Source organism: Strix aluco, chromosome 4, assembly GCF_031877795.1.
Source record: "Strix aluco isolate bStrAlu1 chromosome 4, bStrAlu1.hap1, whole genome shotgun sequence".
NCBI lineage: Eukaryota > Metazoa > Chordata > Aves > Strigiformes > Strigidae > Strix > Strix aluco.
Window position 1 is genome coordinate 99793150 of NC_133934.1, and position 13572 is coordinate 99806721.

The following is a 13572-nucleotide window of genomic DNA, read 5'->3' on the forward strand; positions in this document are numbered from 1 at the left end:
AATTTCAGTTGAAATTCCGCAACCCTTAGTAAATTATTGTCATCACTTCTGAAAATTTGTACTGGGAGAAACAAGGCACCCAAATCAGAACTGGCCATTCTAGTAAAAAGCCAAATACTTAAAGATAAATAAATAATGAAAAAAATCAATGATCTTTAGACAGCCAATACAAAGCTGCCAAGATTTACAAGCAGAGACTTCTTTACAAAAAAAACCACACAAAAAGAATTTTCCACAAGATGAAACTTAACGAGTTCCTGGACTAGCCAGCACGGAAAGTATGGTAGTCATTTATGTGCCACATTAATAGTTATTCCATCAAAAAAAGGACAAAAAGTCAATAAACGAGTTTATTTTTCATCATTCTGAGCATATGCATGTGTGTTGGAGAAGAGAAAAATCAAGGTACTTATAAGTATGGATGACTAAATTTTGTGCTTTTCTCATTTCTGCACCCTCCAAATCAGAAAGTGATAAGCTAACAAAGTGCAAAGGACAGAACTGGAACTACTTCTGAACATCAAAACCCACATTCTTTTAAACAGTAAGTACTATCAAAAACATGAGCCACTGGAAAAGAGAATACAGAAACAAGATAGTAATTAGTTACTAATCAACAAAGTACCATTTATAAACACATAAAAATTAAAATTAACTAGGTACAAATATTTTATTTAATTCAAACACTGACCTTGCTACCACTATCCACTCTATGTCTCTAAGACTAGAAGGTTATGAAACATTTGCATAAACTGAGGGGGTTTTGTTCTTTGAAAGGTACAGAAGGCCTAAAGGACAAATATAGCTGCCCGTTTTCATGGATTTTCTCAAGAACATGCAAGACTAAAGCTCTGAGGCTAGTAATTACATATGGATTTCTACATACACTTTAAAATACTGGTTTTTACAACTTAACTGATTTAAAATCTGGCTACCTGAGGAACCATTTGTTTCCTTCTAAATACTACTTACTCAGGGAAAGAACTCATGATGAACTCAAGTAAAACAAAGACCTACTGGCTACACAAGGTAACTTCCTTTTCACAGAGGCTCTTTCCTGTTCAATCCTAAGAGTTTACCTGCTCATCGTACAAAATTGTCCCATCTTTTTTCTGGTTATTTGGGATCAATTAATCAGAAAAAAAGAATGTCTTCATTTAATGCATCATGTCGGCACTTACTAGAACTAGATGTAAATCCATACAGAACTAGACAGGTTATAAAATTATAAAGAAGTATTTTATTATTGTTAAAAGCAGTGCAAATACTAGATGAGCACTTGGCATTACCAACCTAAACAAAATCACAAAAACTTATAACCCTGGAAAAAAACAACTTTGTAAAGTTAACACTTCATTTGGGGGTTTTTTTTGAGCATTTCACTATGCTAGAAATGATACGCTGTTTGGGGAAGAGTAATCTCAACAAAAACTGGCAGACTTAGGTGTGCTGTACTGCACAGTCAAAGACTCCGAAGCTAGGAAGTGATATAAGGAGTTCCTGTGGAATCCAATTTTTACTTTGACAGAGTTGCCAAGTGTTCATCTAATACAATAAGACGACATACAAAGAATGAAGTGTGCACACACATGCAAGACAGAAAACAAACCCCTTACATGTTCTATGTCTAACATTTCTCATTGCAACAAATCATTTTTATAAAGCTTTAAGGCATCCAGTAGCAGCGTTCCATTGCAGACCTTGAAAATCAGCACAGACAGATGCCAGAAGAGCCTCTCTTGTTCCACAGAAGTTTTCTTCAAATCCAGGTCAATAAACTGCTAAAAAGCCACCTACTTCCCTTCTCTCTTTTTTTTTTTTTTTTGTGTTCCTCAGGAAAACTGTTGGTAGGCTGCCAGATTACAATAAAACATAAATATTCTGTAACTCTAGCTCAATACTACTGGCAAAACAGTATCTGCTGCAGCACCTGAACTGCTGCTGCTGCTACTACTATACACTACCCTACCTACACTCTGGCATTTCCTAACGCCAGATTACAGAGAGAGACAAAATGTAAACCTCAGCTAGAACAAGCTCCAACTCGGCATGTAGCCCAACCAGTCTTTCCTTCCCCTTCCCCCATAGCCAAGTCTTTGGGAATACTACCTGATACAGTTTTAATTCCATAAACACACTGGATGCTCAATGAAGCCAATTGAATGGATACATGCTATTTCCTACTTTTCCAGTGCATGCCGTCATATAAATATTTTAAATAATTTATGTTATAAAAAGAAAGACTCCACAGTTTTATGTTCAGTCAAATATTTGTAATTTTTCATGTACAGTTTGAAAATCAGAGTTTCAAACACACTAGAAAGACGATAAATTGCTGCTGACTGATTATTTGGTTCTCTACAAAGAATTTTCTTCCCCATATTGTCAATGAAGAATCTAAAAAGAACTGAAGTCACTACTTGAAAATAAAATAAAAATCATGTACATACAAATCTTCCAAGAGCTTTGGAGGTGTGCACTATGGTTCTTGATTCAAGCAAACAGGTGCCACTCTATGAAGTGGGGGAAAATAGTACAAATGTGTGAAGCTCTTTATGTGGGAAATTACAAGAGAGTTAAATGGCACTGAGCAAGGCACAAAAAGTGCTTTTAAAATAGAAACAAGGGAACATGCAGAGAACCTCAGTATCTAATTTAATTAATGATTGAGAATGCAAAGGCTCCAACTGGTGAAACATTAGCAGCAGCCATGAATTTCACTGTAGTTCTGTATAACAAGTAATCTTACCTGAGTGATTCTCAAAAAAATGTCAACACATCGATTGTATTTTTCATCTGATCCTGTCAATGCTGAGATGACAGGCCCTGCAGGATGCAGTGAGAGATCAATGATGAAAAACAGATGTTTAGTCTTTCCACAATCAAAACCTACAAGACCAGGCAAATACGAAATTTTGTCTGAAATTCATGCTTCTTTATATCCAACAAACCTAACGTTACATAATCACTTTCATATACATAAGTTGACAAGGGTATCTCTTCCTCACTTACAAGGGATCTGACCCCAGATCGTTCATGTCACCAACATATGACTTTAAACCTGGTTCCTAATATACTATTCTTTCAAGTACTATCTGTTCACATAGCTAGTTATTTACATCAGCTACTTCATATGTCAACCTATGTTCTCTGGCCTTTCATAACAGAGACTTAATTTTGTCCATCAATTATGGAGAACATTTAAACCTTACACAAAATTTATTGCAATTCAGAAGTCGAGAAGAGCAATGCACAACAGTTTTGCTCATAACTAGCTCAAGCAAAGAGTGATGAATTCATATTCAAAAGTTACAAAGGCATGTTAGCATTGTACAATTGGGAGCCGACTTCCATAGACATGTTTCCAAACACTGCCTTAAACTAACATCTTAATCAGACCAGTTAAGTACTTGCAAATAAATTTTAAGGCTTGGCTATAATCAAGAACAGCACATTTAATACTAAGTAAAGCCCAATCAGATTCAAACATAACTAATTATCAAATATATTAAAGTGAAAACAAGTCAATATGGGGTGATGGGAATTTAGATAGTTGTCATTTTATTATGTATTAAAATATTTAATATGTGTATTAAATATAGGGGAAATTTAAAACAGAGTATCCTGACATTCTCTGTTTTTAAATTAAGATACAAGCAATGTAGGTAATCCTTATAATGCTATGAATAAACACAAATTGGTATGCAGATACCCCTGAAATCAAAACAAAAATAGGATGGAATAGAACCTTACAAATCTGTAATGTAACATTTAAAAAATCTCTAGACTACATTGTGGTTTGATATTTCCTTTGGGGGATGGAAAGACAGAATGGCCCTGAATACCAGGGTGAATACAAGGAACCTGATAGTTTCCTTAAGCCGTGTCATGCAGTCAGGAAGAACAGCAGTGCATCTACAGTAAATTGTCTCGCACATGCACAGCGCACTCATTTACTCCAACTGCCAAATAACAAATTCCAATTTTACATGTTCCCATATTACTAGAAATCCTTAGAAGAATCACAACACTGAGCTAACCAGTGCAAGCACCAAGCATGCCCCACTGTAGAACATACTACAGTACACCAGAAAGTCATACCAGACACAAACAATACAACTCTTTTAATTTACAAACAATTGTATTTGTTGTCAGAATAAACACAAATATTTTTGCTAGGTCCATTATAACAGTGACATTTCAAAAACATGTTTATGAACTTCATTACTCCACAGATATATTTGATAAACAGGAAAAATGTATTACAGTTTTAGATTGAAGTATATTAAGAATTTTATGCTAGTGTAAAACAAATCCAATTAGAAAACCAAAGGCCTACCTAGAAACATGACCATCAATAAGACTCGAAAAAGCAGCCTTTCCATTTCTAGTATGTATTGCGTTTTATACCATGACACTGCAGCCTCTGAGGGTCAGATTAATTAAGATCAACAGCAGCTGCAGTGCAACGTGAGAAGCACACTGCCACAGCTCTCACCAGTCCAGCCCAATTACCTGCAGCATTCCAAGACTGGACAACTGACAACTACCATACTCCTCTCCAAGTCATTAACTCCCACTGGCCTACTGATAAATGTTAAAAAACAAACTAACCTCTTTTTAAGATGGACTGCAAAACTGACTGCACCTGCTACAGGATGCAACAATGAGTCCGAGAGAGATGTTTGCCAGTCAAATCTTTACAGATGTTTCTTAACTTTATGCTAGAGCTGTGTCCAAAGACGGAAATGAGACAGCAGTCAGGCATAAGCCCTCCTCCCAAATCTCTTTATGCTGTATTCCTAAAAGTCAGTCTGACAAATTCACTAAATCCAAAGTTTTCTCCCCTGGCTAAAAACATACTGATCACTGACAAAATGAATTCTGTGGTCAACTACTGAGGATAATATCTAAGTTAATGCAAGTAAATAAAGAACAAACAAGATCACCTTGAAAAAGGTATTGCTTGTTATAAATTGTACCCATTAAGAAAAATGAGAATATGTTTCTTTTACTGCACAAGGGAGAAGAGGAAAACAATTAAGAGATTCAGACATTCCCTGTTTATATTATTTAAATATTAGCTCCAAGACCTATGTTCTGACAAACATCCATTAAAACTTCGATCTATCTGCAAAATACCACAGAAGTATTGCATGGAAATTTTAAACTTCGTAAAAGAAAATGTAAAATTTTCAGTGCATTCCAACTGCGGCTACTTTTCTTAGGCTTTGAGTTGGGTTTTTTTTTCCCCTGGAATGCATGAGTCCAGAAAATAGATATTCTTAATGAATATGTATTTACAGAAATCTCAGCTTTACAGAAAAATCTACTTTATCAAAAAACAATACTGTTACTAGAAGCATCTTCACCTACACAAGCTTTCTAATCTACTGAGAATCATTTGGTTTTCAATTATATTGAAAACTAGTCAAAAACAATCAAAAGAAAAAACTTGAAAATGATTAAATATGGCATTTCCCTATTATAACTGCTGTCCTCACTTTGGTCTTTATTTTGCCAGCCAAGTGCACATATAGTTAGTCTGTATCATTTATTATAGTTAGACTAACCATTTCAAATGTATCACATTGATTTAAACCTTTCTTATACAAGAAAAAGACATAGCACCTTCTTGCAAACCAAAGCCATTTACTTTGTCAAAGTTCATTCACTCATTAACATGAATAAGTCCCTACATGGGGGGGGGGGGGGGCGGGGCAGAAATCAGTGACAAATTTCTGCTTAAACTTCTACTCAAAAATTCTCTAAGCCTACCAAAAGAGAAGCTGCTAAGTGATAGTGTGCTGGACAAGTTAGATATGTTACAATCTCAAGATCATACCAAGTCACATATTCAGTTTCAGCTTCCTTTTAAATGTAAAATACTAAGGATCCGCTGGCTAACAAGCTAACTTTTTTTTATTCTGTTCCAGTAACCAGGCAACAGACAACTGTCCAACTGAGAATTATCTCTCTGAACAGCTGGCAATCAACACTTGGGGGTTTTTGGTGGTTGGTCTTTTTTTTTTTTTTTAAAACTAGTAGAAAGATCAGCGATTCCAGTGATTACTTTAGAAACCTACACAGCTCTAGATTCCACCTCTGAAATCTCTAATCACTATTTAGTCATTTTCTCAGTCCCATTATCCCCAATTACTCATATAAGTAAACGTTTACAACAGAATCTGAAAATTTTAGATCTAGATTTATGAAGTCTCTAATTAGCAAATGTTAACACTTTAGAGAAAATTAGAAGTATCAAGAATAAAAGTGAGATTCATTTATTGATGTATGACAAACCAACTTCAAGAAATCCTGACAAGACAGCTAACAACTAACACCACTCTTTCTTCTAACTCCATTACTCTTTCTTCTCTTCCACAGCTGAAAAAGCAGTATTTCACCTCAAGATTTTTTCAAGTCTTGATTTTTAAAACCGATTATTTTCCCTACTAGACATTAGGTTATTTTTAAAGTTATGAATTAACACAGCAATTCCTTTATTACATAAAGGAAATAATAACGGTGAATCAAGCTTGATTTATTATACCTTCCCCTTAATAGGAGTAATGAAGCTAGAAAGTGAACTTATTAATTATAAATTCCTGTAAAGTTGTGTTACTTACACATTCAATGTGCTTGAAAGGTTTTTAAGAGTCAAAGACTTTTCAAAAGGGCACTTACACAAAGATTAGCTAGACTATCTCCCATAATACATGAATATTTGAAAAAAATCTGATATTCAAACACAAAATATCTCAAATACAAGTCACTTGGTAAAAACATAACATAGCCACACAACGCTTCATACACTCTCTACACAAGGCAGGGGAGGAAACTCCCACCTTTTGCATTCTCCACACATTCAGATCACTACTGATTAGAAATTTGCTATAAAAACAACACAGCTAACCTATTGTTAAAAGCAGTAAAACCTTAGCCCCATTTAATTTTTTTATTAATTTCTGCTCTTAATATGATCTAATTTCACATATGACTTCATATTCCAATAAATTGAAAAACACTGACCGAGCTCAAATTCACTCAAGCACCAAGTTCAGACCAGGCAAGATCCTGTTGCAAGATAAACAACATGATGCGATGTAACAATTTTGTGCGTGTATGTGTGCATGTGTGTGTATGTGAGAGACTGGGGCGGGAGCACAGAGAGAAAGCAAGACTGCATGAGAAAGAAAGCAAGCGAGAGTGCGCGCCAGCATTCGCAATGGAAAAAATATATATGTCCAGAGTAGTTTTCGGTCCAGTGCTCACTATAATTCAGAATGGAGAAAAAGATAAGACAGTAAGAGCTTAATACAACAGAAATACTCTTTTATATCACTCAAAACTATACATTAAAATAGCTTCACAGAATAGCCACTTTCTTTACGAAGTTCATTTCATTAATATTAAAGTAGCATGGCTACATCTGCATTTAAATTTTGGACCAGAACCTACTATTCAATATACACTCTGCACTTCTCTGCAGAAAAGATCACCACCATTTAGTTTAAAAGTAGGGCATATTTTGCCATTTTAATTTCATTTCCACTAATCTAGAGGGACAAGTCTAAACAGAAAAGAATCAGGCGTAATCTAAGCACGATAACCAAAGTCAAACTGCAGAAGTCCAGACAATTAGTAAAAGTCAGCTGGTAACCTGAAAAGAGAACAATAAATTGTGTACTCAAAAAATAAGGCTGTAGTGGACCGTAATGTATTTATATACTGCTTCCTATTTTGCAAACTAAAATGTTCAGTGCAAAGCTGTATTTTCCTTCAATTTCTTGTAATTAGAGCTGCCATATAATTCTTCAGTAATTATTTCACCTTTTGATGCACAAAAATAATTCCAACAGAAATCAGTCTGCATACTGAAGTCCTATATCACAGAGGAAAAAAAAAGAACACTATTAGATCATAGGAACTACTCATGACTTCTGTATTACAACCAGCTTCCTCCTTTCCAAACAGCAACTTACTCAAGACTGTGCTAAAACTTTTCGGAAATAAGGAAAGTTTTACAGAAGCTTCGATGAGACAACATTCCATAGCAAAACGTACATTAAACACATTTATAGTCACAAGCATGAGAGGTACAGACTAAGTAACTACTATTGGGAAAACAGAATGATTGCTTAAGAAACTTTGCAAGAAAAATAAACTGTATCTTTACATTAGCTATTTCACAAGGTTTGTATTCTCCAGTGCTATATGAACATGAGAGCCTGGAAGAAACCCAAAAGTCATCAGCTCAGGGAATGCCAGGACCTCCGAAAATTCCATGGGCTGGTGGTCAAATGCAAACAGAAAGACTAACGAGAGCTAGCCACACCGGAATCCATTTCTCATCTCTGTTCCATGCTTTAGCAGGTATCAGCCACCAAATTCCTTAAAACACTCATTTTGTATACAACACAAAGTGGCTGCAAATTCAAAGCAGACTGTATGAAATCAAACTGGAACTTCATTTGCACCTGTTACAGTGAAACTGCTTGAGCCTCCCTGCCCTAGTTATTTATATTATTACTACTGATTTTAAGAGAGAATGTGTTTATGTCACAAATGTTTTTACTCATGTCATTCTAGCTTGCAAATTTTTTTTTTCAAAGGTTCTTCTGCTACTACTGCTGTATCTTTACAATTTGCTACACAAAAAAATATGTAATTCTGATTTAATCAGGAAACAGAAGAACTCTGCTAGAGCACTGAACAAAAGATCTAATCTTTGGAGCATCTTTTCCAAGTGAGTGTAAATAAACTGTAGTAAAATGAAAAGGCTTGTAATTTGGTATTTGGAATATTCTTCATAAACACCAATTTACTGCAACATCCTTGCATATCTGATACCACCTCATGTATAATGCAGAAAATCTATTTCATTTTCATCTATTGACAGTGAATTTAATTTACTATTGCGGCTCTTTACCCAGATTATGTTATTAATTCTGCAATCAGGCTCTTTTGAATGCTTTTATTTCTTCCAAGAGTTTTCACAATTCTACTTTGATTTTTTTCCACCCTAACATACCTTTCAAAATAAAGGATCATTTTTTCTAACTTTTTAAAGTAAAGTGAAAAAGAAAAAAGCCTCAAAGACAACAAGCATCCGTTCCTAAGCTGTCTCTGTCAACCAGAAAAAAAAAAAATCTACGTGCATCACTTTAACCTCTGACATTTAAGTATTATAAACTACATTCATTAAGGAGATGTACAACAGGTGCATTAAAATTTCCACATCAAAAATCATCATTGTAAATGGACCACAATCTCTCCATTAATAAAAAATTACCCACTTCTGCCTGACACTAGAGTACAGGAAAGCTAAACGCTCCAATGTTAGTGTTCTGTTTACATCCGTACCAACTGCCTTCACTATTTTGTAGAATCCAGTCATCTTGTTAAACAAGATCAAATGCAAAGCACCTCTTATTCTTCCAACAGAAAAAAAGTTGGTAACAACTAGTCAACTCAATTCCAAATCACCAGTTATACTTCAAAATAACAAAAACACCAAAAAAGCGTTCACTATATTATTTCACATGTTTTTAAAAAGTCCTCTAAAACAAAGTCCAATTACAGAATGCTAATTTCTTCATCTTTATGAAAAAAAATGCTTATTCAACTGCAGAAGCTAAAATCTTATATATCATTATGTAAGACTCCCACTTCAGAAATCTTATAAAGGAGAAATGCTAAATCAGGTATTTTTATTATTATTATTATAGGCAAATATTAAAACTTTTATTGTGCATTAATACAGTTGATATAAAATACTTATTTCTTTATTTATCCAAAGTATTTCACTTTTATAATACAGTTTTCTTCCACCATCATGATAAACATAATATAAAGAATATCTAAAGAGCAGCACTTGTCCTCTTTACTTCACTCCAGAGCCAGTGAACAAAGCAGTGAAGCAGAAAGAAGGTACATAATGGATTTATAGTAAATGGCCCATTCTTTAAGAGGCAGCCTCTCATTTTTACTCATTCTAGCTTAATTGTCATTACAATGTCTGGAAACTTCAAACGAACAATTACTTTTACGCCAGCTGTCAAGTTGGTTCCTTAAAGCTAGATTATTTTTTTTTTTAAACTAAAAACCAAAGCAATCAAAATGTTAAGGAAAATATTCTTTTGCAGCAACATTGCAAACATCTTCAAACATATTTCAAGCAGTTAGTGCCCAGTCCATTCCATAGACCAAGACAGACAGAACATTATATTCACTGTTGCACTTTGTAACATACTTTTCTGAGACATAATGCTTCCAGCTGCCTTGGAAGCTTAGTGGTCAATATATGAAACACAGTGACACGTACATACATTCCTTGGGGTTAAAAATAAAGAATTGGCTAATTTTTGCACCTACCTGGGTAAAAATCTTTGGATTTAGACAGCTTGATGGTGGCCCCAGTCTCTTTCTGCAACTGAACAATTGTCTGTCCTCCCTTCCCAATTATAGATCCAGCAGCATAACTAGGTATGAGGACCTTTAGAAAATACTGGCCATCCTCTGAAAAATTGAGATATGCATGGTTAATATGGCTTACAAACTTTGATTCTTCCTCCCCAGACCCACAAACAAAATGTTACATCTTTAAACTCATCCACTAATTCATGCATTTACATCTAACCAGTTGCGTCATTCTACAAGACATGTTTAGACTATGCTTTTCACATTTTAAAATATGTACGTTTATTCTGAGCAAATTAAAGAATCCACATAGATACCTTAATTTCATAAAAGAATAAGAATAAAATCCAAATTATATTTCAAAGGTGGATTTTTTTTTCCCAATGGCAACCACAAGCATGCAGAAATGATCGGACCCCTGTGAAAAAAATAAAGCCCTGCACGAAAACGTGCCTAGTGACAACTACAACCTTGCTTGAAAATACTGCAAAAGAAATGACAAAACTAAAATGGAATGAATTCTAAATTCTGATGGGCTATTTGTTTGTCATTAGCAAACACATGAGAATAGCAATTAGCTATTGCCTGCATTCTTCTTAAGTGAGCAAAACGACTACTCTGCTACCAAATAACCCACCCAAAATGTGGGGTTTTATTCCAAGCATTGCAGCCACTGCCAAGAAAACAACTCAACATGGTGCGGATGGAATCACTTGCCTAAGTAATCCTGGTGTATTCCTTTAGCACTTCTTAAGAGACAATGATATCTTTTAAGCTCATTAATTAAAGGACATTAAGAAGAATTTTTCCCATTTGATCAAAAGCCTAAGTCACTTATTTTAAATACACTTAAAAGGTGATAAGACAATGCCAGTCCTCTACGCACCACTAGCACTAAAGCACACAATCGGAACAGGAAAAAAATATATGGAATGAATGAAGGGGGAACAGAAAAAAAAAAAAAAGGATTCCCAGTTTGATTCGGCAACTCACAATTGTCAGTGCCCTCACCCCACTGCTAAATCCAGATACACTGAAGCCTAAGGACCTTCCGTAACCGGCTCCGAAAAAGTGGAAAGCAATAAGGATATGCTGGTTCCCCAGACTTAGGCTCTCCCCAGTGATTAAGGCAACGTCCCATTGGCACGGATATCAATATTTTTATCACGAAACCTGTTTCACAAAGTTGTTATTTTTTTTTCCCCTAAGCGGAGGGAACGATCCCAGTTCACCTTATTTCTCTTATCCAAGACTACAAGCGTCTCAAGAACTGCCTGTGTGTGACAGTCGTGCCCACCCGTACTAACATAGCTGGCTGAACCATGCACTATGAACACTCAGACCGCTGCTCTTAATATTGGGCAAATAAATTCACCTCTGCCTCGGTGCATTGTTATGACGACTCCAGTGCAAACGGACAGAGGAGATGCTGGTCCCGTTATAACTCATCTCCTCCAGGAAGAGCAGGATGTTAACTAGCGAGTCCCCGCAGCCGAGAGGCGACTCCCCCCGCCACCAGCCAGCCCTCGCCCCCAGCACGGCGCACACACGCCGTGTATGCGCTGACAATAGGAGTGAGGCCAAGGAGGAGAAAAACGCACGGCAAGGCTGAAATTCAACTTGCGACCCAGAGGATGTGGAAGGAGGAAAGTGCGTTTGTCGTCTCCTTCCAGCTGCCATTTATTTTCGCCCATCGTTAACGGGCGAGGGATATAGCTGGGCTTAAGAAGCCCCTTGTGCTCCCTCCTAGTCTCCGTAGGGTCACGGCTGTGCAGCCCCAGCGTGGATATTAAATAAAAAGACTGGTAGATGCTGAAAACCGACGCCATTTTGATGAATGATAACATTAGAGAAATGGGAATGTTTGGGGGGGGTGGGGGGGTGGGAAGGGGGGGAGGCAGGCAGGTAGGGAAGCGAAGAGGTGGGTGGGTTGGGCGGGGGGGGAGGTGACAGAGGATATACCCACCGCCCGTGTTGGTCCTCTTGGTGCTGCCGGCTTCGGGGGGGGCTTCAAGCGGTCTTTTCCGGGAGTCCGGCGGGTCCAGGTCTATGGGAACCCCGGTGTGGGTCCCGTTCTGCTGGATGGGAGCTGCCGCCATCATGTTTGCTGCTGCTCGGAGGAGAATTGTCTCTTCCCTTCTGTGGTGGGGGGGCAGGGAGGGAAGGGGGGAGGAGGAGGAGGAGGAGGAGGAGGAGGAAGGGGGAGGAGGAGGAGGAGGAGGAGGGGAGGGGGCTCGTCCCGTTCTCTTGTCCTTTTCGAAAATGTAGAGCTAAGCTCGGGATTGTCGAGGATGCTGCGCGCCTTGTTTATCTGGCACCCGGGGGGAGGGAAGGGAAAGGAGGGAGGGAAGCGGGCAGGACTGGGCTGGAGGAGCAGCTGCAGTGCAGTGTCAGGAGGAGATGAGGGGAAGGGAGACAGGGGAGCGAGGGGGGCGAGAGAGGGAAGAGAAAGGGGGAGAGGGGAGGAGGGGAAAGAGTGAAAAGAGTGAGACAGGAGGAGGAGAGGACAGAGTGAGTGGGAGAGGAGAGGAGGGGAGAGAGTGAGTGGGAAGAGGAGAGGAGGGGAGAGAGAACGAGTGAGACTGAGGCGGCAGGGAGGGAGGGAGGGAGGGAGGGGGAGAAGGAGGGAGGGAGCGAGCGGTGTAAATGGTGGGCGAGGGAGTGAGTGGGAGATGATTCACGCTGTCTCCGAGCCCCCTTCCGCCCCTGCCCGCTCTAGTGCCGCGCCTGCCGCTGCGGCTCGGCTGCCGCCGCTCCCGGGCTCCGTGCCCTCCCTCAGTGACGGGCTCGCGCGCACGGGGGCGGAGAGGGGATCGCTGCCTGAGCGGCTCCGCTCTCGCCCTGCCGCCACCGCCGGGCGCACGGGCGGCTGCCGGCCGGCCTGGGGGCCGCTACCCTCGGCTACACCGCAGAAACCCAAAAGGCAGGAGAGGTTAGAGCCGTGGGAGGGGTGCAAGTGCGGCGGGGGAGGGCGGGGGGAGGGCGGCGGGGGGGGACCGAAGGGGGGGGGGGGGGGGGGGGGAGGCGGCCGGGGGGGGAAAGGCCGTGATAAAAAAGAAGGGCGGGGCTTCCCGCGAAGACAGGCGGGAGATCCGGCCAATCGGAACAAAAGAGAGCGAGGTTGGGATTGACACGTCTAGCCAATCACGG

The 13572-nt window shown here is 38.8% G+C and overlaps 1 protein-coding gene and 1 long non-coding RNA gene across 5 annotated transcripts in view; one reads left to right on the plus strand and one right to left on the minus strand.

Moving 5' to 3' along the window:
- Positions 1–13066, minus strand: part of NOVA1 (NOVA alternative splicing regulator 1) — a 155734-nt gene extending 142668 nt beyond the window's left edge. For both annotated transcript variants that reach the window (XM_074824536.1, XM_074824535.1), the window contains exons 1-2: positions 12389–13066; positions 10378–10521 (exon numbers count right to left, since the gene is read on the minus strand). In XM_074824536.1, coding sequence (XP_074680637.1) covers positions 10378–10521; positions 12389–12524 — 280 coding nt within the window. In that variant the 5' untranslated portion in view covers positions 12525–13066. The remainder of the gene's footprint in view (positions 1–10377; positions 10522–12388) is intronic.
- A 156-nt stretch (positions 13067–13222) lies between these two features.
- The window catches only part of LOC141923414 (uncharacterized), a 69479-nt gene continuing 69129 nt past the window's right edge, over positions 13223–13572 (plus strand). For all 3 annotated transcript variants that reach the window (XR_012623290.1, XR_012623288.1, XR_012623289.1), the window contains exon 1: positions 13223–13354. This is a non-coding gene — a long non-coding RNA (uncharacterized LOC141923414). The remainder of the gene's footprint in view (positions 13355–13572) is intronic.